This window comes from Theropithecus gelada, chromosome 2 (genome assembly GCF_003255815.1).
Source record: "Theropithecus gelada isolate Dixy chromosome 2, Tgel_1.0, whole genome shotgun sequence".
Lineage (NCBI taxonomy): Eukaryota > Metazoa > Chordata > Mammalia > Primates > Cercopithecidae > Theropithecus > Theropithecus gelada.
In genome coordinates, this window is record NC_037669.1 from 78,027,391 (window position 1) to 78,051,864 (window position 24,474).

At 39.9% G+C, this 24,474-nt stretch overlaps 1 protein-coding gene across 2 annotated transcripts in view; it reads right to left on the minus strand.

Annotated features, from left to right (window-relative positions):
• The window catches only part of PTPRG (protein tyrosine phosphatase, receptor type G), a 757,314-nt gene that overhangs the window by 200,608 nt on the left and 532,232 nt on the right, over positions 1-24,474 (minus strand). For both annotated transcript variants that reach the window (XM_025375409.1, XM_025375408.1), the window contains exon 5: positions 16,341-16,436. In XM_025375409.1, coding sequence (XP_025231194.1) covers positions 16,341-16,436 — 96 coding nt within the window. The remainder of the gene's footprint in view (positions 1-16,340; positions 16,437-24,474) is intronic.

The following is a 24,474-nucleotide window of genomic DNA, read 5'->3' on the forward strand; positions in this document are numbered from 1 at the left end:
CCAAAATATTTTACGGAAGCAATGGGACCAGGGGAGCTGCATGGCAATAACCGTCAAAAACCAATTTGTATGAGCTTGAAGCGAGATTCCATAGGTACTCACTGGAATGTCTGGAGGCAGACTAGTGGAGAACGCGAAGCTCTCAAACCATAGCACCATCCAAATTTCAGGAGACAGCAACCTGCAGAAGAAGTGGTTCCAAAAGACAAGATCTCTGCTGAAAAAAAGACTTTTCCTCAAAGTCCTAATTTGGTCCTAAGTATTGTCACAAGGGCACCCGCACCAAGGGATGATCAGACACATTCTAGAGTGGCTGACCCTACCCTAGATCTACACTCCTTGGAAGGAAAAGGTGGGTAGGGAGTTTCCAGGAGGGTAGGAGGCAGCCTAATGTTGAGGTTGAGAAGAGGGAAAGAGCCTCCAGAGTAAGAAAGACATGGCTTCAAATCCTACCATTTTCTAGTTGAGTGGCCTTGGGCAAATCATTGAATATCTCTGTTGCTTGGTTTCATTTGTCAATTGGGGATAGAAGTTCCTACTTTAAAGGTCTGAGGTGTCAAAGCAGATAATGGATATGAACTGGCACACAGAAACAAAGTTTTCTTCCTGAATATTATTGGTAATAGGAGAAGCAGGAGGAAAAGCAAGAGAGAAGGTAAGAACTTGCCCTTCCACTCTCACCAGAAGTGGGAATTTGTAGCAAAACTGATTTATTCCAAAGTGCTTGGAAAAAAGCTGTCTCTCTTCCCTCCAACTCTCTACCCCCAGCTACCTCTCCCCAAGGTAAGGATAGGTCCATCTTAATGCAGGGCCACTCAAAGGAAAAGCAAGCTCAGCCCTTTCCTGTGGACCTGTCTTCCCAGGCACCAGCCAGAGAGGATGATCTTACTTCCAGTCACCAATATATGCAGGTCCATGGGCCAACCATGCCCCTGCTCCTAATCCCTTATACCTGAGTCGATAGGCCAGGCAGGCCTTGTTCCACACGCTCATCTCCAAGGGAGGAAGCATGAAGATGTATACCATCCTCTGGTGCATCATATCCTCCAATCCACCTTATCATGAGCAAATCTCATACCTGGGTTTCTTTTGGCTCCAATGAGGTGGGACAAATGACCATGCTTCCCTCCACCTGTTCTCACAGGTTCACTCCTACTTTTTATAATAAACCAAGGGGGGAAACCAACAGACAATGGCATGTCTGATCACTTGGCTTCCGCCGTTCACTATGAAATGAGAAGAGAATTCAAGTCGGACTGGTGCGACTCTGGGAAGTGGAGGGCGGGAGGATCATGAATTCAGGAGTTGAGAACATGCTCTTTAAGAAGACTAGAGTCCCAGAGTATGGCCTAGATGAATCATCAACTGCCTAAGCGGCAAGCTGGCATGACAGGAGCCGGGGTGGAGGGCAATTAAGGGAACCCAAGGGATCTCTGATGAGCTCTGCTAGTTCTCAACCTGTGTGCACTATTTAGAATTACACAAGCAGCTATTAAAAATACTGATGTTCAGGCCATCTCCTGGACTAATTACATCTAAATCCCAGGGGTGGAACCCGAGTATTGGCATTATTTAAAGCTTGCTCAGTAATTCCAGTGTGCAGCCACGATTGAGGAAAGCTGTTTTACACTTTCTTGGCCCACTGAGTTTGGAGAGGAAGAAACAGAAAATAGTTAACACATCACAAATCTGTTAGGTGAGAATGCCTTTCCTCTCTCACACATGCAGGTTAACGACCCTTCCCACTGCACAACTGTTGTACATGGTAACTCGTGTTTATCACTACACATATGACAGGCACATGCTATTGTTTAAATTATGATGAGAGCTAGTATTTACTGAGGACTTACTATGTACCAGTCACAAATCGATTTCACCTGTATTAACTAATACAAACCTCACAATGACCCTCCCAGGTAGGTCTCTTATTACTGGTCCTATTTTCCAAATGAGGAAACTGAGACACAGAAAGGTTAAGTGGACTTGACTGAATTTTACTCCTACTAATGGGCAGAACTGAGATTTAATTGAGTAATGTGGATTTAGAGTTCATTTTCTTCATCAAGCTAACTCTCAAATAATGTCTTATTTTCATTCATTATCTCTCTGTGATAGGCATTGAGGATACTAACCCCAAACAAGCGAAAGTCCCTGTCTTTTTCTTTTTTTTTCAGATGGAATCTTGCTCTGTTGCCCAGGCTGGAGTGCAGTGGCACAATCTCGGCTCACTGAAACCTCTGCCTCCTGGGTTCAAGCGATTCTGCTGCCTCAGCCTCCCGAGTAGTGGGGATTACAGGTGCCCACCACCACGCCCGGCTAAATTTTGTATTTTTAGTAGAGATGGGGTTTCACCATATTGGCCGGGCTGGTCACGAACTCATGACCTCAGGTGATCCACCTGCCTTGGCCTCCCAAAGTGCTGGGATTACAGGCATGAGCTGCTGTGCCCGGCCGGTCCTTGTCTTAAGGAATTTACAGATTTTGTGTGTGTGTGTATGTGTGTGTGCGTGTGTGTTACCCCATGTATAAGGGGTAACCTCCCTAATGATAGGGACCACATTTTATTCAGTTCTCTGAACAGCAGCTGAACCATCATATATGGGACACCATAGTGAGTCCACAACATTGCAAAGGAAATGAACAAAGAAGGCAAGAGAAGGTACACAAGAGAGAAGGTAGGTGGGATGCTGTATGGTGGTGATCTCGTCCCTTTAGACCATGGGGAACTCAAGAGTCAAAACTGCCCCATAAAGAAGAGAATGGCATCTCCTACTCAACTCCCACCTGCCCCTCCAGGGCAAACACTGGGACTAATGAAATAAATTGCCAGAACAGGTAATAATTCACACGCCCTAGTATTCTAAAATCTCCAACAATCACATCCTTATTGCTGGCATTGTCTCTAACCAAATAGACACGAATAAGGAAGCTCACAGGAAAGGATACATTTCCAGCACAGATAGGGCCACATAAAGGATCCCTGTTTTATGACTTTGACCCTGGAGTGGAAATCACTGCTGGGAATTAAGCAGTTCCTTGGGGTCCAGGGGAAAATCTTATGGGGCCCTTTCACCTTCTAATGGCCTTACCACCATCTGGAGGCATCTGGGTCCATATCAATGTATGACTTGTCTCTCTCAGCCAACGTGGCTGCTCCAATTAAATATCTATTTCTTTTACCATCCAAGGTGTTAAGACTAATGACTTTAGCTCCTCTTTAAAGTAGTAAGAGAGACATGCAGATGCTCCTTGAGGAAATTTGAATTTGGTTACCTCCTCCTGAATTACTGAGTTATAGCACCAATAACAACTACTTAAGACTTTGTCTCACAGCCAACTGCAATCAGATCTGAAGCACCCTCCACGAACATGCAAGTAGGCTAGGAGGATGTGTATATTTGACATACTGAAGTAATATATGTCCTGGGACAGACTACAGGGTATGGGGAAGTAATGGTTCAAAGTATTTCCTTCTATTTTGGCATTTTTAGCCTAATCATTGCTAATTATCATCATCAACATTGTTATTTTAACTATTCTTATCATCAAAATTTTTTTGGGTCAAAGACCTCTCCACAAGAGTTTCATAGACATTATCTCATTTGAAGTTCACAGCAAATCAATCAGATACTGGTTATTTTCATTTTATGGACAAAGGGATTGAAGTGGCGAGGGATTAAATAGATTTGTCCAAAGGAACAAGCCAGTAAGTGGCAAGTTGGAATTTATACATAGACGCCTCACTCCAAAACCTTAGACATGGATTTCAGAATCAAAGGGACTCTTAGCATCTGGGGAAGGTTCTAGAATCAGAATCTCCTTCTCAGAGGGCTGTTATGAGCATGAAATGGGATAATGCACGTAGAATGCTTGGTAGAAATATAAGAAGAGCTGACACATGAGCAGAGTCCATAAATATCACCTACTGTTATTTTTACTATTGTTAATATTTGAAGAGAATCAGACACTGTAAGTCTCTTTTCAGAAGACTTGGGATTTTACCTGTCTGACCTGTTTTAGTGGGATGAGGACATTTTTCACTTATAAAATTCAAAATAGAGAGAAACCACAAAACTTTGGTCTGACAGCTATTAAAAAGGGCAGCAGGGGAGTAGCTGAGCTACTAAGTTCAGATATGACCCTAAACATTCATCTCTTTTCCTAAAAGATTTAGGAATTGGCTTTGTGTTAGTTAGCTGCTTGCATTTCTGAAGCATCTGGCACTAAACCCTATAATCGGTTCAGTTTAGAAAAAAAAAAAACTAGAACTAGTGTCTGGCAGCCACCTTTGAAGAGTGCCTAAAAATAGAAATAATTCACTGAAACCTCATTAGAATGGTGTTCAGGGATGCCAAGCTACCAGGGAATATGCTGTACAGTGTTGAGTAAGACCTCAGTAATATGGATGGAGAAGTCCCTGGAAGTGAATTATCAGAGTCAGAATTGAGTATTGTTTCATATACAGAACATTTTATTATATGTGGTGCAAACAAATTACCGATATTGTAATTTTAGAAGTATTTCTCACCAAATCCATTTGTGTGAACACGTAAGAGTCCTCTGTTATAACCAAAGGGCTATATTAAATGAATATACCCACATAAGACGGGTTGACAATGGCCAGTTGATATATGGAGTAAGAAACTCCTCCCATTGCAATTTTATTTACAGTCCTGATGTGTCTAATAAAATGCCTTCTTAAAAATGCGTAAGTAATTCTTGGCTTATTTGGACAAATCCAGATTCTAAATAAGCAACACCTAAATTAGCTCTCTTCTATCATTTTTATACAGCTACCTAGGAATTTGCACAGACACAAAAAAATCATATAACTTAATACATACTCAGAGAACACAATGAGCTAAGAAAAATAGAATTTGCTGTACCAGTGTGTCGAGGTGAGTCAATGCACAGGTATGCTCATAGCTCCTAACAGACCCCAAACGGGGATTTGATGCTAAAAATTTTCTCAAAAGACACCTGTGCAATCATAATAAAGAGATGATATGAGCACCAACTACTGTGTCTTTTACTATATCACATTGAGATTGTGGCCTATGGCAAGTTAAAAGGCAGGAAGGATAAAATATTTCTATAATGGACGTTCTTGCAATAGACCGTCGCCTAATCCTTTACAAACCACTGGAATTGTGTTCTTGAAAAATATCACAATCAGCAAAACAGTGTTACCAAGATCAAGATATTAACAGAAAAAGAGGAACATGGGGAAAATCATAAAAAGTCTCACATGGATAAATAAAATTAAGTTTCTTCCAAGTTTGCCATCACATCATGTAAAAATGGTTGAATGTATTTCCATAAAATCAGAAAGATCTGTCCAGACTGGTCTGTCTTAAAATATAATCTATGTGATGTACATGACATCTGCTTTGGGAATGTGGGTCACAGGGACACTCAAGAGACAGGCAGGCATTATCCAGAAAAGACAAAGAACAAAAGTTCTGGGCTTCGGATGGGTTCAGACATATCATAAATGTTAAGATGCTGTAGATAGAGAAAAGAGTAGCTTCCGTGTAAACCCTGAACAACAAAATCAAAAGAGAAATGCAAGGTTCTTCTCAAATGGGCACAGGTGAGTAGCATCTGGATGCATACAGTTCAAGATGGTTAATAATCCTAGCCCTCAATGCCTAGATGGCCATATAGTAAAAAGATTTCACAAGAGACAATAGTAACCCTCTAAAATAAGCCAGCACTAATCATTTTAAAACCCTGTCCTGGGAAAATCCTTCTATAATGCTAAGGAAACTGTGTAGTGCTGTAATTTACAGAAGCAGGTTCTCCTACAACCTCCGCAAGCGAGTTTCATTGATCTTCCTATGAGTTTTTTAAACTAGCTCTCACTGATTTCAAGTTCAAAAGCATTTGTACATGCTCTTACCTTCTTACCTCTGTTTACTTTTCTATATCTAAGTCAATGTTCTATTAAATTGGTGCTTGTTTCGAAAATCACTGCAGTGTCTGGATATAAATATACCCATGTGGGTGCTTTAATTTAACAAGGCAGAGGTAAACCTAGGATATGTAGGAATAGGGCAGATTCAAATATTTTTGCATGCAAGTTTTGCACCTTATGTTGGAATCCCAGTTGTCCAAGTCTCGGGTAGCCAGGGACTGTTGGAGTTCTTGGGACTGGGATTGTTAGTTATTCGTATGGACTTCGGCCTGCAGAAAATAACCTAAACAGCCCTAACTGACCCCCTCTACCAAGATGAAGACATTCTGGTATCTTCGGTCACTTAGTTAATTGATGACCATAAAGCTGAGTTTCTTGACCTCAGCTAGCACAGACATTTTGGGCTGCTAACTGTTGGTTGTGGAGGACTCTCCTGTACATTGCAGGATATTCAGCAGCATCCCCGGGCACTATCCGTGAGATGCCAGTAGTGCCTCTGCCCTGACACACCTAAAGCGTTTCCAGACATGGCTACATTGCCCGTGGGACAAAATCCCCATTCCTTCCCTCCCCACTTCAGAACTGCTGCCATTAAAAAATTAATACATTCAATTCAAAGTTCAAATCTTTACCCCATTCACTCACGCTATGCTTACACATAACCACAGCATTTATTCTATACTCTTTGTAGCCTTTTTATAAAAGGGAAGAAACTAAAGAAAAAAGTTGGCATCAAATCTATAAAATAATTATAGACACAGAGCCTAAGATAATTTAGGATCAAAGGTTTTGTTTTGTTTTTGTTTTTGTTTTTGTTGTTTTTTGTTTTTTTTGAGACGGAGTCTCTCTCTGTAGCCCTGGCTGGAGTGCAGTGGCGCGATCTCGGCTCACTGCAAGCTCCGCCTCCCGGGTTCAAGCCATTCTCCTGCCTCAGCCTCCTGAGTAGCTGGGACTACAGGCGCTCGCCACCACGCCCGGCTAATTTTTTAAATTTTTTTTAATAGAGACGGGGTTTCACCGTGGTCTCGATCTCCTGACCTTGTGATCCACCTGCCTCGGCCTCCCAAAGTGCTGGGATTACAGGCATGAGCCACCGCGCCCGGCGGATCAAAGGTTTTAACCATGGACAAAAAGAAGAACATAATTTTAAGTTACAAGAAAATACCTCTTCAGCTATCAGCAAAACTGAGAGGCCTGAAAGCAATTATATGCACATGACAATAACTGGGACCAATAGTATATACTTCTCCCTCTACCACCCTCTTCAACAGAAAACCCAACTTTTCCCATTCAGTTCTTTACTGAGAGCATAGACCCTGGAGATACACGGTTGCTGTTGAAATGCTGGCTCCAACACTTATTGGCCTGTGTAATTTTGAGTAACTTATACCGAAAAAAGCTCCTTGTCTCAGCTTCCCCATCTATAAAATGGAGGTAATAATACCTTGAGGGGCCCCAGTGAAGATTACGTGAGATATTGTACAGTAGTTGTCATTAGCATTTTACATGAGTGAAGTCCTCGGCAAATGTTAACTTTTATTAATGGTGTTTGTATTCTATTTAGAAACATCTTGCAACTAATTTATCTGGGGGAGAAGAGAGAGGTAAGAACGGTTGTGAATATAATGTGCTTTATGTCAGGAGTTCTCCCGATAAATCTAATCAGCTAAAGCCTCCTACTAGGTCATGTTCCAGGAAGACCAAATCTAGGAAAAAACAAAGTGGCTGGATTGGGAGTCACACAACTCAAATTCTCGGCTTGGCAGACTGTATAGAGCTAGGGGACCATGGTCAATCACTTAACCTTTCAAAGGGCCAGGCCTGTCATCCGTCATAGGAAGGTTACTACAGAGTGCCTAAGATCTTCTCTGAGTTTATGAAAATCAGATTCTGTGACTTATATTACAACTAATGGCCAAAACAATTTTAAACTATCATTCAATGATGTACAAAAGCAAAGTACTTGGTAACGTCCTTGAAGTGCAATGATTTAATTAAAATAGATTTTCACATGGTCACATTCAAAGGATTCAAAGTCTCTTAATTATGTAATGCTTCGCCAATAATTAAATAGTCCTCTGTAATGTCCACTAAGAGGAAATTTGAATTACAGGCCATTTGCAGACAAGAGATGTGCTGAAAACACCTGATAGGCTATAAATTCAATGTTGTACATCCACAAATCTATTCCAAAATTGCAATTGAACATTAAGAATGACTCTGGCCTTCACTTAATGGTAAGTCCTATGAAATCAATTAGCTGTTAAAATAGTTTAATTGGAACATATGTATTTTAATTTTTGTGTGTGTATTCAAAAAAGTCTTCTTAATCAACCCAAAACATTCTGAAATTGCACTTCCAGGTAATGTAGTGAAAGAATTGAACTTCTATCTGGATAAAACCAAGGATGTGGAAAATGTCAGAAGGACAATATTCAAACAGCAGCAACTGGAAAGGAATAAATTAGGAATCATATTAGTTTACTGCCATTATCCTGTAAAGCAGTGTAAGAAGGAAGTTCTAAATAATCTACCACCATTCTCCAACACAAACTCAATTTTGTCAGACCCAAAAATAGTTATTGTATTTTTTTGGGGAGGGGTCGGGAGTGAGGGCGGGAATTTGGCAGATGGGTAAAATTACTAATTTATCCCTCTTCTCTCTCTCTCTCTCTGTCCAGAGTTAAAGGCCCTTGTTTCACACTGCCATCAGAACCATGAAAAGAAAAAAAAAAATTAAAACTAAAACACGATAGAAAATTTATTCTTCGTCAAAAAAAGAAAAAGACTCTTTGGGGATAGTTAAAAAGAATAAAAAGATCAATTTAGGTCACCATAAATAAAAGGAATGAATTATACTTTAACGGTGTTCTGCTTTATACCAGAATAGAAGAAAAATGGAGAAAAAAGAGTCCAGTTCTAAAATTTACTACTAGAAACTTCATACTCTCAAAATGAAATATTTATCATTTTAAAAATATACACAAGATATAATTCTTGTATTATCCTCTTGAGATTTTATCTGCCTGACTTGATCTGTCCTCTCCTAGCTCCCAATGATAAAATGAGGCTACTTGTGAGGAAAGAATTCTAAGGCCCTTCTGAAAACTTATTGTCCATCCCTCAATTACTTTGAGGGCAGGACACAATTCTAAGGATACCTCATGATTTCCATGGAGCATGGCACAGAGAAGGTGCTTAACAAATATTGCAGAGTGAACAAATGAGTTAGCAAATGAATGCAAGAATGAATACATAAGCAAGAAAATCTTACATTCTGTTTGCTTAGAAAATCTGAAGGAGAAGGGGGGAAAGAGGCAGAAAAACACAGACATGTAAAGAATAGCAAGAGCAAGAAAAAGTAAACAGATGCACTGAAACACACAGAAACTAACTCATCAACTATCACAGACGAACCCTAGTAAAGAAAAACGCAAGAAAGAGGCAGAAACAACGGGAAAGAAAATTAGCAAAATAATCCAAAAAACCTTCTTCACTCATCACCTACTGAGATAAATGCATTTTGGTGGGAAACCTTATAAAAGATACATCCAGAAACTCTTTACAGTAAAACACTCCTTTAAGGTCTCTGAACGCACTATGGAATGGAGATGCATCCCTTTAACATGTTTGACCCAGTGGAGCCCAGATAAGACAATTACCATCCTCAATGAATCGTCACACAGTCTTCATGTTCAATGTCCTTGACCAGCTCAAGAATCTTACACTTCTGACATAAACAACATCCTTTTTGGGTGAAGCTTACACAGCCATCTAGATATATGCTTTTCAAAAACCCAAATAATTAATAATGTGATAAAACACAAAGGTTTCCTTTAACTCAGTTTTACTTAGTATATATTTCCTGAGCAATAATTGAGGTCAAGGCACTGCTGTGAGGGCTAGGGAAAGGTGGGTGGGTGGTATACAAAAAAAAGAGGAACAAGACACAGACTTCAACTTCAAAGAGTTTATACTCTAGTAGTCTCAGGTTCTACACCCCCTAACACCTATTTTTTATAATTGGTAGCTAATAAGCTATTAGGCTTTCCCTTTCCAATCTAGACAATGGAGCCTAAATGTGTTTCCATGAAATTCAGCTAAGTATTTACACAATCAAGCCACAGTATTAGCCTTGTGCAAGAGACATAATGATGAATAAAGACTCTCAGGCCTCAATGATCTCACAGTATTAAGGCAGAAGAAAGCAAGTAAAATAACAGCTTTAATACAAGATGGAATGCTACGAGTCACAGCGGGTCAAACGAAGGACAGATCATATCTACCGGTGGCGGGGAAGGAGGGGGAAGGTGAAACGCAGGGAAGTGGAGAGAAAGGCTTCCTCGCCAGCCCTGGATGGATGAGTCATCAAGAACTCCTCCTGCCTTCTCAACGTCTATAAATAATCCCAGGTGCTGCATTTCATTTAATTACTAAGCCTCTCCAGATGGAGAAAAATAATTAAGCAGTCTGTAACACCGACATGATATAAAGAATGGGTTAGCAACTTGCAAAGTATTTGAGTTCTGAAGTTTCCTTTCAACTATGAAAGAAGGGCAGAAATGAAAAGGGGGCAAATGACTCTACAGAGCTTAGGGAAAAACCAAAGGACTACAGTCATATTCTGGGTAGAATTTAAATAAAAATGAAAAAATACCGGTACAAAGGAAGGCAACGCAACTCTCCCAGTAGAAGCAGAACATTAAATGAGGAAACTGCAGTAGAGTTGGTGACAATAGTTTGTCAAAAAGAAATACTTTAAGAATGATGAATAAATCAGATGCAATTCACTTATTTCTTAAATGTATACCTATTGACTAGATCTCTGGATACAGACAAGACAATAATTTTATATCTTTGTTTCTGATGCAAAGTTTCAGAACTGACCACAGCCATAAAGGAGGCTGGAAACAGTGTCACATAAGAAACGTTTCTAAATGCCGACACTCTTGAAGAATCATGTGTTTATGATTCCAAAGTTCAATGGAATTAATGAAATATAAATGAAATTTCAAGCATTCATATGACAATGGCAACTGGGTAATGAATGATACGTTCCCCTCAAGATAATAAATTCAGTAACAATATATTTCATGAAAAAACACAATTAATCAAAGCTAAAGAACAGGAATACCAAACTTCTATGGGCATCTGACTGAAATCTATTAATAAGGTTACATGGTTAAAAGACAAGTCGGTCCTAGTGAGAAAGTAGATGAAAGCATTTAATGGTGAAGAAACAGATGGAAGCCAAGGGAAAAACACCAGAACCCAATTCTGAGGGTGACGATAAAAGATTCTTGGCCTCAAAAAAATAGGACTACTTAAAGATAAGGTCATTCTGAGTATTAGGTACTCTCTCTTCTATCAACTTAAAAAGAAACCAATGAAATCGTTCTGTGAATTACAGTTTTTTAAAAGCAAAGTATCCTTCCACAAATTGCCTAATCATTCCACTGATTCTATTTCATGTAAACCTGAGTTTTTATATTTATTTGTTTCACCAGATAAACCATGTAGGGTGTTATCAGAATAATACAATATTTTGAAAGAGTATTTTAGGTTGTTGCAAAAGTAATTGTGGTTTTTGCCTTTAAAAGTAATGGCAAAGCCGGGCATGGTGGCTCATGCCTATAATCCCAGCTCTTAGGGAGGCAGAGGCAGGAGGATAGCTTGAGCCCAGGAGTTCAAGACCTGCCTGGGCAATATAGTGAGACCCCATTCTCCACAAAAAGGAAAAAAAAACCAAAAAAGTAATGGCAAAAACCACGATTACTATTGCACCAATGAAATAATAACTTCTGATATTTTATATTTTCACAGGCATTAATATTAGGTTAACAGTAGAGAAGTTTTACTTTAACAAATAAAAAATAATTATTTTAGTTTTTGTACTTATATAAATTAACTAAACAAGTATTTATTCTCGAGTGTTTTAACAACAAATACCTCTACCCCTTGACAATTTTTTAAATTTTAAATTTATGTTTTAAATCCTTTAAAAGTGAATTTCACTCTTGCCTGTTCCCCTGTGCTTTCGATAGGGAACAAGCCCAAAGGTTATCCGCGTGATCTAGAAAAAGGTGATCCTTCCTCCAGACACATTACTACCACGTGTTGGAAAGTTACAATATTCCACTTACCAGTGGCTACAAAGGGAGCACACCTTCTAGAGCCGTCTGGGCCAAGATGCGGTTGCCCTGATTCACCGTCTTCCACACATGGAGGTGGTTCTTCCTTCCTTCACCCGTGCTCAAGGGCAGACCTAGCTCACCATCTTTCAGTACTGAGACTAACGTTCAACTCTTATCTGTTACCAAAACATATTAGCTGCCATTCAGAGTTACTGGGATCCAGGCCAGGCATCATGATCTTAAGATCATGTTGATGTGAACACGTGAATAAGACTGCTTGATGACTTTGTTGCAATGGGAATGCGCACTCCCTCCAAAGTAGCCACTACACAGATCTCGATTACTGCGACATCATCAAGACATTTTGTGTAAAACCTTCCATACTTAACTGAATAAAAGAATCATAAACACTGTGTAGATTCAACAAATCATGCCTATAAGCCACAATAGGGCAAAGTGCAATTAACCCCCAGTCTAGGCCAATGTAAGGGTTCATTGGACAACCATATGTCTGCTAGGTTTGTGCCTATTTGGGTGCTTTTTAGAGGGCAACATTATGAACTTCATCATATCTAAGCACAGCAAAGGCAGAGAGAAAGCCAAAATTACCAGGAATAATGGGCACATGTTGAAACAAAAAAAGAAGCACAGATAGTGAAAAATTGAAATGGTAAAAAAAAAAAATTATTCTAGTATATGAAGTAAATCAGCATCCGGACTACTTGGTATTTCTGCAGAACTTGGCCTTGCCTAGGCCTGGGCTTTTGGGTCATTCTCTTTGTGTCACTCTGAATAATGAATATGTGGGTTCATAAGCACCAAGTCAGAGTATAGCTTTTTTACAAGTAGAGGAGTTCAACTCTTTTTGGCTGTTATTTGTGGGACCACGACACTGAGGTTCTAGTGCACAGGAGAAGACTTTGTTTATTACGTTTAACATAGCAACTAGTACCATTCCTGGCATCAAATAGATGTTGAATAGATAGATGACAAACCCTTCTTCAATACCAAAATGTAAGATGCCAGGTTTGAATTTGGAAATATATACCAAGATTTCTCTATTTTGGGAAGAAATATCAAATTCTCAAATTTATCAATCTTATAGAAAGCAAAAAAATCAAAAAATGAGATCTAACTAGAATGCCAAATTCAAATAACAATTTTTTTTTTTTTTTTTTGCATTGCATGACATAGTGAGAATTCAAGCATATAAGCACATGCATGCTTACAAGAAAGAAAAGGGGCCGGGCGCAGTGGCTGACGCCTATAATCCCAGCACTTTAGAAAGCTGAGGCAGGAGGATCACTTGAGCCCAGGAGTTCCAGACTAGGCTGGGCCACAAAGCAAGACCTCGTCTCCACAAAAAAATGAGAAAATTAGCCAGACGTGGTGGTCTGCACTTGTAATCCCAGCTACTCGAGAGGCTCTTGCAGGAGGATCCCCTTGAGCCCAGGAGTTGGAGGCTGTAGTGAGCCACAATTGTACCACTATACTTCTGCCTGGGCAACAGAGAGACTTGTCTCTAAATAAATAAGAAAGACAAAGGAAGCAGCTTAATACAGCTGCTATCTATGTAAAATTATGTTCTGTTTTTTATCATCTGACCTCCAATTTGTGTCTATAGGATAGCAAGCCAAATGTAGAAAAGGACCTAAGAAATGAAGTGCACATTAAATATCTTTATATGCAAACTAGTAGTCGTGTCCTCGAAATACTTTAAAAATTCAAAACCTAGATTTCACAGTGAGGTATTTTGTTGATTTGCACACCAATGTGTCTTGCCTGCCTAAAATTCTAATTGGTCTTATATTTAACAAGAGTTTATAGAGCTGAAAAAAATAGAAAGTGTTTGGGTAGAGCATGCTGTAAACTGTCCATACAGTACTCATAAAAACGTTAAAAAGGTTTTTTTAAAATTTTCTTTTAAGAAAGGTTCCCGATGAAGTAGAATCTTGTCGGTCTGGACATAGGTGGGCGCAACACAGAAGGAAGTGAGGGTGGATCTGATGGCAGGGCCACAGGAGCAGAGAGGTCCAGCTGCATGAAAAGCAGCATACCAAGGGAACAATGACAGAAAACCAGGTGTTAGCCAGGCAAGTGGGAATTGTTTAAGAGCAGTATGTGTGGTCCCAGTGCTACCAAATGCAAACCAATCACAGTTTAAGAACAGAAGCGGGTTGGGCACAGTGGCTCACACCTGTAATCCCAGCACTTTGGGAGGCTGAGGCAGGTGGATCACATGAGGTTGGGAGTATAAGATCAGCCTGACCAACACGGAGAAACCCTGCCTCTACTGAAAATCCAAAAAAAAAAAAAAAAATTAGCTGGGCATGGTAGCACGTACCTGTAATCCCAGCTACTCGGGAGGCTGAGGCAGGAGAAATGCTTGAACCTGGGAGGCGGAGGTTGCGATGAGCTGAGATTGCGCCATTGCACTTCAGCCTGGGCACAACAAGAGCAAAACTCTATCTCAAAAAAAAAAAAAAAAGGAACAGAAGAGGTCCAGACAGAACTCAAGTCATCTGCCAACAGGGCAGTGTCCAGAACACACGTCTGTTCATAAAAAGATAGTATGTATACCGGGGTCTCCATCCCACAGAAACATGGAGGGCTGTAGATGCATATTATTTGGCAATTTCCAAGTGTCCGCTACGTTCCAGGAGCATACTAGGAACTCCCCTAATTACCACTACAATCTGCATGATGTATTAGCTGTTTGCTCTACTTCACAGATAAGGATGCTGAGATTGAAAAGTTTAAATAACTACATCACCATTATGCAGTAGAAATGTGGAATTCAAAAGCAAGTATCTGGACTCTGAATAAGCTCTTAAAACACTATGCTCTATTGTGTTCATGAAAAGTAATCAGGAAAAAGATATGTGCTGGAGAACAATGGTCAAATTAGGCCAATACATAGCACAAACAGACAACTTCCAAAATACTTGACCACGATGCACAGTAAGCAATACACATTATATCATGATTCAGCACACATCCAGTATGCTTACTGTGCATAAACAAATTCTATAAATATATTTACCTGTACTATATTTTACTGATATTTTCTGACTTATTTCCTATTCTATATTATTCTATGTCATTGTTTTTAAAATGCTGATCAGAACTTACTGAAATCATTTCATGGCTCAACAGTAAGATAGAACCCACTGTTTGAAAAGCAGTGCCATAATCAACAATGACAACCATTGTTCTTATTCTAGGTAGAATATCAAGCTTTTCAAATTTTCATATCTGATCTCTCACTTGAGCCTTTACCTCTCTTGAGAAAAGGGAGAAAGGTAGTTAAAAGGGAGAAAACTGTCACTCATGTGTCACCCATTGAAAAGGGTGGTGAAATTAACATACTCCAAACAAGAATGGCTCCACCTCAATGACAAACTTGCTCAAAAAGGCAGATGTTAAAGATGTGTTGGAGAAGGCTCTTATGTCTTTAACATTCCTTTAGTTGTCAAAAAGACATCCAACAACCAACAGAGACTCATTGATGAAATGAATGCCTTTATGTAGTCGCTAGGTCAACTTTAAGATTGAAAGACAACTCAGATGCCTACTACTCAGACTACCTTCCACACTAAAAAGCACCAAGGTCTCCTACAGGCAAGTTGGTCAAGGCACTCACTGATCAACACTACTTTAATTTGACTTATTAAAAAGCCTGAACAGCATTATTTTATCGAAGGATGCAACGCTGGGATTCTAGGTGCAGAATCAACACTGAGTTATGAGCATTCATTAACACAGTCATATTAAAAGAGAGGACGGAAGGATAAGAGTTCATAAATGTACCAACACAGAGATAGTTGCAACAAACACTTTAGTTACTATGGGGATTTCTCAGAGGGAAAGAGAGAGGGTCTCTTTAGAAAAGTGACTGATGCTATTTATTAACCTACTTGCAAGTAATGTCAACTTTTAAAGTTGCTCAAAAAAACCACCTTTTTTTATATCAGTCTCTTAATATGCTGAAAGAACCTGTTCAAAATGCTTCAGCGGCAAAGTAACTTAGATGATAAATGTGTTCTTCAATCTGTGCACCAGTCAAGTAGCAATAAAATCAGAATAATTCATGCAAAAATTTTCATTATGTTTCTAAACATACTTATTTACATTTTAAATCACACATTAGACAATGTGAAATATCTTTCATTTGGACAGGTGTGAACTAGAAAACAGATGCATTCATTAAACATGGAACAATTTGATGAATTAAAAAAAAATACTCAAAGAATTCTTTGGTTGAAGTACTTCAGCCACTGTTAACTTACTTGAAAAAATATGGCCATGGCTCCGATTATTCTGTTCTCAGAAATTGCGGTTTGAAAGCTGTCAAAGTCATCTGGATTGTAAAAGAAAATCTGCATCTGTAAGAACAATTAAAAAATGTATTAGGAAAATTTTCAAACATAAAAAGTTGAGAGAATAGTACCATAAATGTATATTCCCCAGTTGCTAAGATTTTGCCAAATATATTCACCTATCCATATTTTTCCTTTGCTAACTTTTTTTTTTTTTTAAAGATAAAGTATCGCTCTGTTGCCCAGGCTGGACTGCAGTGATGCGATCTCAGCTCACAACAACCTCCGCCTCCCAGATTCAAGCAATTCTCCTGCCTCAGCTGAGTAGCTGGGATTACAGGCACCTGCCATCATGCTCAGCTAATTTTTGTATTTTTGTAGAGATAGGCTTTCACCATGTTGGCCAGGCTGGTCTTGAACTCTTAACCTAAAGTGATCTGCCCGCTTTGGCCTCCCAAAGTGTTGGGCTTACAGGCGTGAGCCACCACACCCGGCCCTTTGCTAAAATATTTTAGAATGAACCTAGACATCATGTCATTTTACCCCTAGATACTTCAGAATGTATCCCATCTTTTCACATAACTACAATGCATTCATGCCACCCAAAATAAGTAAAACCAATGCCTTCTAATTTTCTAATACCCAGGTCATGGTGTAATTTCCCAATTAAGAAGCAAAATTTTAATGGAGTTAACCACCTTTTTGTAAAAAGCTAACCCACACATTATTTTGCTTAATCCTCTTATCAAGCCCTGTAAAAAAATTAGGGCAGTGGCCAGGTGTGGTGGCTCACGCCTGTAATCCCAGCACTTTGGGAGGCCGAGGTGGGCGGATCACAAGGTCAGGAGATCGAAACCATCCCGGCTCACACAGTGAAACCCTGTCTCTACTAAAAATACAAAAAATTAGACGGGCGTGGTGGGGGGCACCTGTAGTCCCAGCTACTTGGGAGGCTGAGGCAGGAAAATGGCGTGAACCCGGGAGGCCGAGCTTGCAGTGAGCCGAGATCGCGCCACTGCACTCCAGCCTGGGCAACAGAGCAAGACTCTGTCTCAAAAAAAAAAAAAAAAAAATTAGGGCAGAAATTACTATACTCAGCTATAGATGAGAAAATAGTGCTTCAGAAATTTGATGTTAATTTACCTAATATTATATATCAGAGAGAATCCAAAATCCATGTGCTTTCATCTCAACCTTAAATATCTTCTCTTACATTTGGCTAGCATTACTTTTTTTTTTTTTTTTTTTTTTTTTGAGACAAACAAAAAAACTCACTCTCACTCTCACTCTGTGGCCGAGGCTGGAATGGAGTGGCCTCCATCTCCTAGGCTCAATAGATCCTCCCACCTCAGCCCCCTGAGTAGCTGGGACGACAGGTGCATGCCACAATACCCAGCTAATCTGTGTATTTGCTGTAAGGACAGGGTTTTGCATTGGTGTCCAGGCTGGTTTCAAACTCCTGGCCTCAAGCAGTCTGCATGCCTCAGCCTCCCAAAGCACTGGGATTACAAGTGTGAGCCACTGCGCCTGACTAGAATTTCTTATGTGAAAAGCAGAACACAGGTTAAGTCAACTCAGGATCATTATACAACTTTAATGCTTGCACACACTTTGACATTTAACAAGATGCAGAGAACAGTTGGGTGCGGTGGCTCACACCTGTAATCCCAGCACTTTTGGGAGGCCGAGGCGGGCGGATCACCTGAGGTCGGGAGTTTGAGACCAGCCTGACCAACATGGAGAAACTCCGTCTCAACTAAAAATACAAAATTAGCCGGGCATGGTGGTGCATGCCTGTAATCCCAGCTACTCGGGAGGCTGAGGCAGGAGAATCACTTGAACCTGTGAGGCAGAGGTTGCGGTGAGATGAGGTTGCGCCATTGCACTCCAGCCTGAGCAACAAGAGTGAAACTCTGTCTCAAAAAAAAAAAAAAAAAAAAAAGATATAGACAACAAAAGTGAACCATTGGGTATCCCCAAAAGCCTCCATACTGATAAGAAAAAAAAAAAATGACCTGGGTTCCTATTCCAGCTTCCTCATTTACTTGCAAGTACCAGTTTTCTTTCTTAGGCATAAAGTCAAGTATTTTCACTTACTGGGGTAATTCTGAGGCTCAAATAAGTTAACGTAGTGTGTAACATGAAGCAGCATGGTTAGACCTTATTAATGCTCAACAAATCACCATCATCATCACCATATATATTTTTTTCTGAGATAGGGTCTCATTTTGTTATCCAGGCTGGAGTGCAGTGGCATGATCATGGCTCACTGCAGCCTTGACCTCAAGGGCTCAAATGATCCTCCCACCTCAGCCTCCTAAGCGGCTAAGACTACGGGTGTACACTACCATATCGGGCTAATTTTTATACATATTTTTAGAGGCGGGGTCTCACTATGCTGCCCAGGCTGGTCTAGAACAACTGAGCTCAAGCAATCCGCCCACCTTGGCCTCCCAAAGTGTTGAGATTACAGGCATGAACCACTGCGCCTGGTCGTCGTCGTCATCATCATCATCATCATATGTTAAGATTAACATTTGGCAAACATCTTAAAATTTCTAGTAAGAGTATGATTCCACTGAATCATCTAGAATGATGCTACTCCTTACAGAAAATTCTATCTTCTATATAATTAGTTCTTTCATGACCTCTATTTCCCCACTTTTCCAAAAGGCATGATGCTATTTTCTGCAATAGACTGAACAATCACACCCCAGGGAGACTGAGAGATTTGACAATGAACAATAAAGTCCCAGCAGGAAAAGCTAAGTATAGGTCAAAGGTAAACAGAGTTCTGACGACCAAATTAACTCAAATGCTAAGCATACAAACGGCATTTCTTTTGTGAAGAGGGAAATCAGGTAGCCCAAATCAGGACACCTCCTAGAAAAATTCTGATACCTAAGTACATGGGAGAAGGATGGACAGTTTCTTTTGGAGAATTTTCTTTCTTAAAGATAATTCTTTTTCTTAAGACTGTGAATTCGCACAAATTCTGGCAGTTTCTTACAAATGTGTTGTCTTACGGTTTGGACAGCTTTAGACATCATTAATTTTTAGAGAAAAATCCATTCAATAAGGTGCAGATTAGAATGGTTTAATATTAGGTGAATTGCTTTGGGTACAATACTACTAACCCAAGAAAGAAACTTCACACAGGTGTATTCAGAAAATTACACTTCACTTGCTTTTTAAAACTCAGGCTCTCAAATTAAGTAGGTTCACAGAAGGCTTTCTTATACTTCAGCCCACGTGCAGGGGCAGCATTGTTTAATGCATCACCTGAATAATGTGTGATACAAAATACTTTAAGACCTCTTCAAGGGCATTTTCATTTACAAGTGGGTAAAAAAAATGCAATTTTAGAAAATGTGTTTGAGTCATGGCTCCACCCATCTGGATAATAAAATGTCTCATAAAAAGGACAGCAGCACAGGTCTGAAATATCTATTTTTCTTACTATTTTTCTCAAGTTGTAGCCTACTAAATTATGGTAATATCTGAAGCTGTCTAAAATATAAGAGTAAGTAGATGAGGTTTTGCTGAATGAATTGGACTTGCGTGAACTGAAACATATTTTGTCAGCGGTGGTGATGGCTAAGTTTGGACAGAGGCTGGAAACATCTTGGAAGGTATTTGGGGTAGTTACCATCAACTTTACCCTCAAAATGAGCTGTGGCCACAGCCCTCCCTTCAACATTCTGGGCTCTAGATCCCAGAGCCCTCCCTTCAATATTCCCCCACGTGTGTTCTTTCTAGTAATGTTAATCTAAATGATGCCCACTCTACAGCAATCCTTCTATGAAGAAACGTGGTGTACATAAGCTGAAGAAAAGATGTGGGGCCAGGCGCAGTGTGGCTCATGCATGTAATCCCAGCACTTTGGGAGGTCCAAGTGGGAGGACTGCTTGAGAACAGGAGTTTGAGGCCAGCCTGGGCAACAAAGTGAGACCTCATCTCTACAAAAAGTTAGCCAGGAGTGGTAACTGTAGTCCCAGCTATTCAGGAGACTGAGGTGAGAGGACTGCTAGAGCCCAGGAGGCTGAGGCTATTGAGGCTACTGATGGCTCCACTGAACTCCAGCCTGAGCAACAGAGCAAGATCCTGTCTCAAAAAAAAAAAAAAAAAAGAAAAAGAAAAAGAAAAAAGAAACAAGAAAAAAAAAATCTGGAAAATCCAGCAATAAAGGGATCTATTAACTGTTCCCTATCTCCTTTACCCAGTATCACCAATTATTTATACTATACCTCATTTTCTCTCTTTCTGTATACACACACACACACACACACACACATTTTTTTCCTCAATCATTTGGGAGCAAATGGGAGATAATAGCCCCCTTTACCACTAAATACTTAAGTGTGTAATTTCTAAGAATAAGGACATTCTCTTACATAATCACAGAATAATCATTAGAATTAGCAAACTTCACATTAATACAATACTATTATCCAATTCACAGACCATTTTCAAGTTTTGGCAGGTGCCCAAATAAAGTCCATTACAGATCATTTTCTGGTTCTCAGTCCAGAATTCAATCTAGGATCAAACTCTGTATTTAGTTGTCATGTCTTTTTTATACTGACCTCTTCCAACCCCATCTTCATCTGGAACAGTTACTCAGCCTCTTTCTTTACTCTGACAATTTGAAGTGTACAGAGCAGAAAATTCATAGAATTGAGGTCTCCTGGCCGGGCGCGGTGGCTCACGCCTGTAATCCCAGCACTTTGTGGGGCCAAGGTGGGTGGATCACTTGAGGTCAGGAGTTTGAGACCAGCCTGGCCAACATGGTGAAACCCCGTCTCTATAAAAATACAAAAATCAGCTAGGTGTGGTGGCAGGTACCTGTAATCCCAGCTACTTGGGAGGCTGAGGCAGGAGAATCACTTGAACCCAGAAGGCGGAGGTTGCAATGAACCGAGATTGTGCCACTGCACTTCAGTCTGGGCAACAGAGCGAGACTCTGTCTCAAAAAAAAAAAAAAATTGTATCTTCTCAGTGCATTATATCAGCAGCACATTTATATGGGTTTATCCCGCTATTGGAGGTATTTATCTTGATCATGTAGCTAAGGTGCTATCTATTGAGTTTCTCCACTATAAAGTTATTAATTTTCCTTTCATAATTAAAAAGTACTTTGTAGAGAGATACTTTAACATGAGATAAAAATCCTGCTCCTCATTTAAAGTTGACTCACTAGTTTGGTATCCTTTGTGACTTTCTAACTCCACCATTCCTTCTATATTCATTAATGGCATTCTAGAGTAAGGAATCGCTTTCCCTGCACTGCGGTTTATTCACTTATTCATGCATTCATTTACACCCATATGGACTTGTTTATTTTTGTTTCTATTTATTCAATCCATTATCAGATTCCATTACTAACATTATGTATTTTGATGCTCAGATTGTCCCAGATTTGCCCAGTAGGAGACCCTTCAAAAGAATGTCCCTGTCAGTCTGCCACGTTTTTTATTTTTTAGCACTTCCTATCAGGCACAGATGTTTTGGGCTCATCCTGTATTTTCCCTACCCTAGCCCTAGAGTTGGCCATTTAAGTCCTGGTTCAAAGGTTATTTAAAGATTTAATAACTTTAACTCAGTATTTTCCAAACACAGTTGAAATGGAATACTTTGGGCATGATTCTTTAAGAAAACTATATAGCTTAAAGGTCGATGAATCTATTCCAATCAGGCCTCTCTTTTGCAAGGGAAGGAAAGTTGAATCAACCCTCTATAAGCAGACATTCCTTCATCATGTAGAGTTCCATGGGATAGGAGATAATATATATTATATATATAATACACACACACACACACACACACACATATATATGCTCAAGCACAGAAGCAAACTATATGAAACTCAATTAAAAAGACACTGATAGACTGCTTGCACCAGGGCACAATCATGGGACCAGTTCTGCTAAATTTTTCAAAGTCGTAAGTGAGAGTCATTAGCCCAAATGGATCATTCAACTCTACCTGTGGAATGGCTTGACTGCAAAACCCTCCAGGCGTTTTTCTAGCCAGATCAAGGTGATGGATAACCTAGAGTATCATATAGCATAACTTGACATTTGGAAAATAGAATTTTACAGGGGCAAAACAAATCACATTAAAAGCATCATCATCGACCAGGAAGCATGTTCTGAAATACATATATGGCAAATGCCTGCATGAATCCCAATACTACCAAGTAATGGGAGGGAGGTGAAAAGGACATTGTGAGTACAGGATTGACAACAGTCAATGCTCCACTGTTGTAGGGTACTAGTGTAATACATACAAAGTTACAACAAAATGCCCACCTAGCTTCCCTTTTTTCCTGCCTTGTGCAACTTTTCCCTTACATTTAAAATAACTCCAGTTGCAATTTGACTTTACAAATGTGCATATCTCTGGTTTCCAATATGTATCACTGTCCATGTTAACTTGAATGAACAGAAGGCAACAAATCTGAAATCCTGAGCCTTTGATACTATTATTGTTGTTCAAATATTAATTTTTAATCATATTAAAACATTATTAATGTTTTTCAAACTTTTAGTAAGTGCTTACTATCTGCCAGGTACTGTACTATGATTCATTGACGCTCAGTGAGGTAGGTACTAGTACGATCCTCATTTTATAGGCAAGGAAGCCAAGGATTTACAAAATTCATAATTTCAAATGTACAAAGCTCCTAAGGAAAGAAAGTGGGGTTGGGACAGAAAAATTATCTTTCACAATTGTCTTTCCAATCTCAGAGTTCAAGGTCTTAATCACTGTGCTTCCTTCCAGTTGGCAGGAGTATTGCTTAATGCCTGTTCTCTGTACGGCACCATGACGGATGAAGATACAGTCTGTACTTAGGAAGACTAAAATATCATTAATGAGACAAGGTTAACTTTATTTCTGAGTGCCAAAGTTGAGGGAGTGTATCACAAAATAAAAGCATAAGGCAATGAATGGCTCATGGTCAAGTGAGGCATCTATTAAACAAATCCTACATTTATACAGGCAATGGGCAGGAGGGGGCATTTTCCAGAAGGTGAACTTTTTATTGTCTAATGTTAGAGTTGTGAGCCTGGTTGCCGTGATCACGGAAGCAAAAGGAAATGATCCCAACATGAGAGTAGAAAACCCAACAGTAACTTCCATGCAGATTTAGAAAGCTCTACGTTTTATTTCCTCTCAAAAAGCTATTTCTCTCACATGTCCCCTACACATGGCCCAAGAAAAAAAATCATGATGGAGTAAGGAAGGAAACAGCACGCAGATAGCTCAGGGGGAAGGCAATCTACTGAAAGACTCAGTAGATATTTCCAGGATACTGCTGGGGATTTTTATTAAAGTGGAAGAACACACAGGCAAAAGCTACAGAAAAGAACAGATGGAGATGAGACGTAAACAGGACGAGATAAGGAGGGTAACCAAAAAGGCAACAGCAGAATTAAAAATCACATAGGAGGCAGCAGACAACAGAACTGAAGAGGTGGAAATGTATTTTTCTAATCAAGCTTGGTGTTAATCTGCCAGTTGGGAACGTGGTAGTGGACAAGAAACAGCTGCCTAAGAATAAAGATGTGAAGTGAAGGCAAAGTAAACATCCAAACACAGTGAATCTGCCAGTTCTGCTTTTTTGACAATATGCATAGTATGATGACAGAGTTAAGGTTTTTGTAAAATAAGCTCTTAATCTAACATGATTTTTTTTTTTTTTTGAGACGGAGTCTTGCTCTGTCGCCCAGGCTGGAGTGCAGTGGCCGGATCTCAGCTCACTGCAAGCTCCGCTTCCCGGGTTCACGCCATTCTCCTGCCTCAGCCTCCCGAGTAGCTGGGACTACAGGCGCCGCTACCACGCCCGGCTAATTTTTTTGTATTTTTAGTAGAGACAGGGTTTCACCGTGTTAGCCAGGATGGCCTCGATCTCCTGACCTCGTGATCCGCCTGTCTCGGCCTCCCAAAGTGCTGGGATTACAGGCTTGCGCCACCGCGCCCGGCCAATCTAACATGATTTTAAAATTATTTCGTAAAGGGAAAGTATTAAGGAGGCCAGGAGGCACACACTCAACCCACTACACTCTAACTCTAATTCTGCCATTGCCTGTAGACAGAAAGA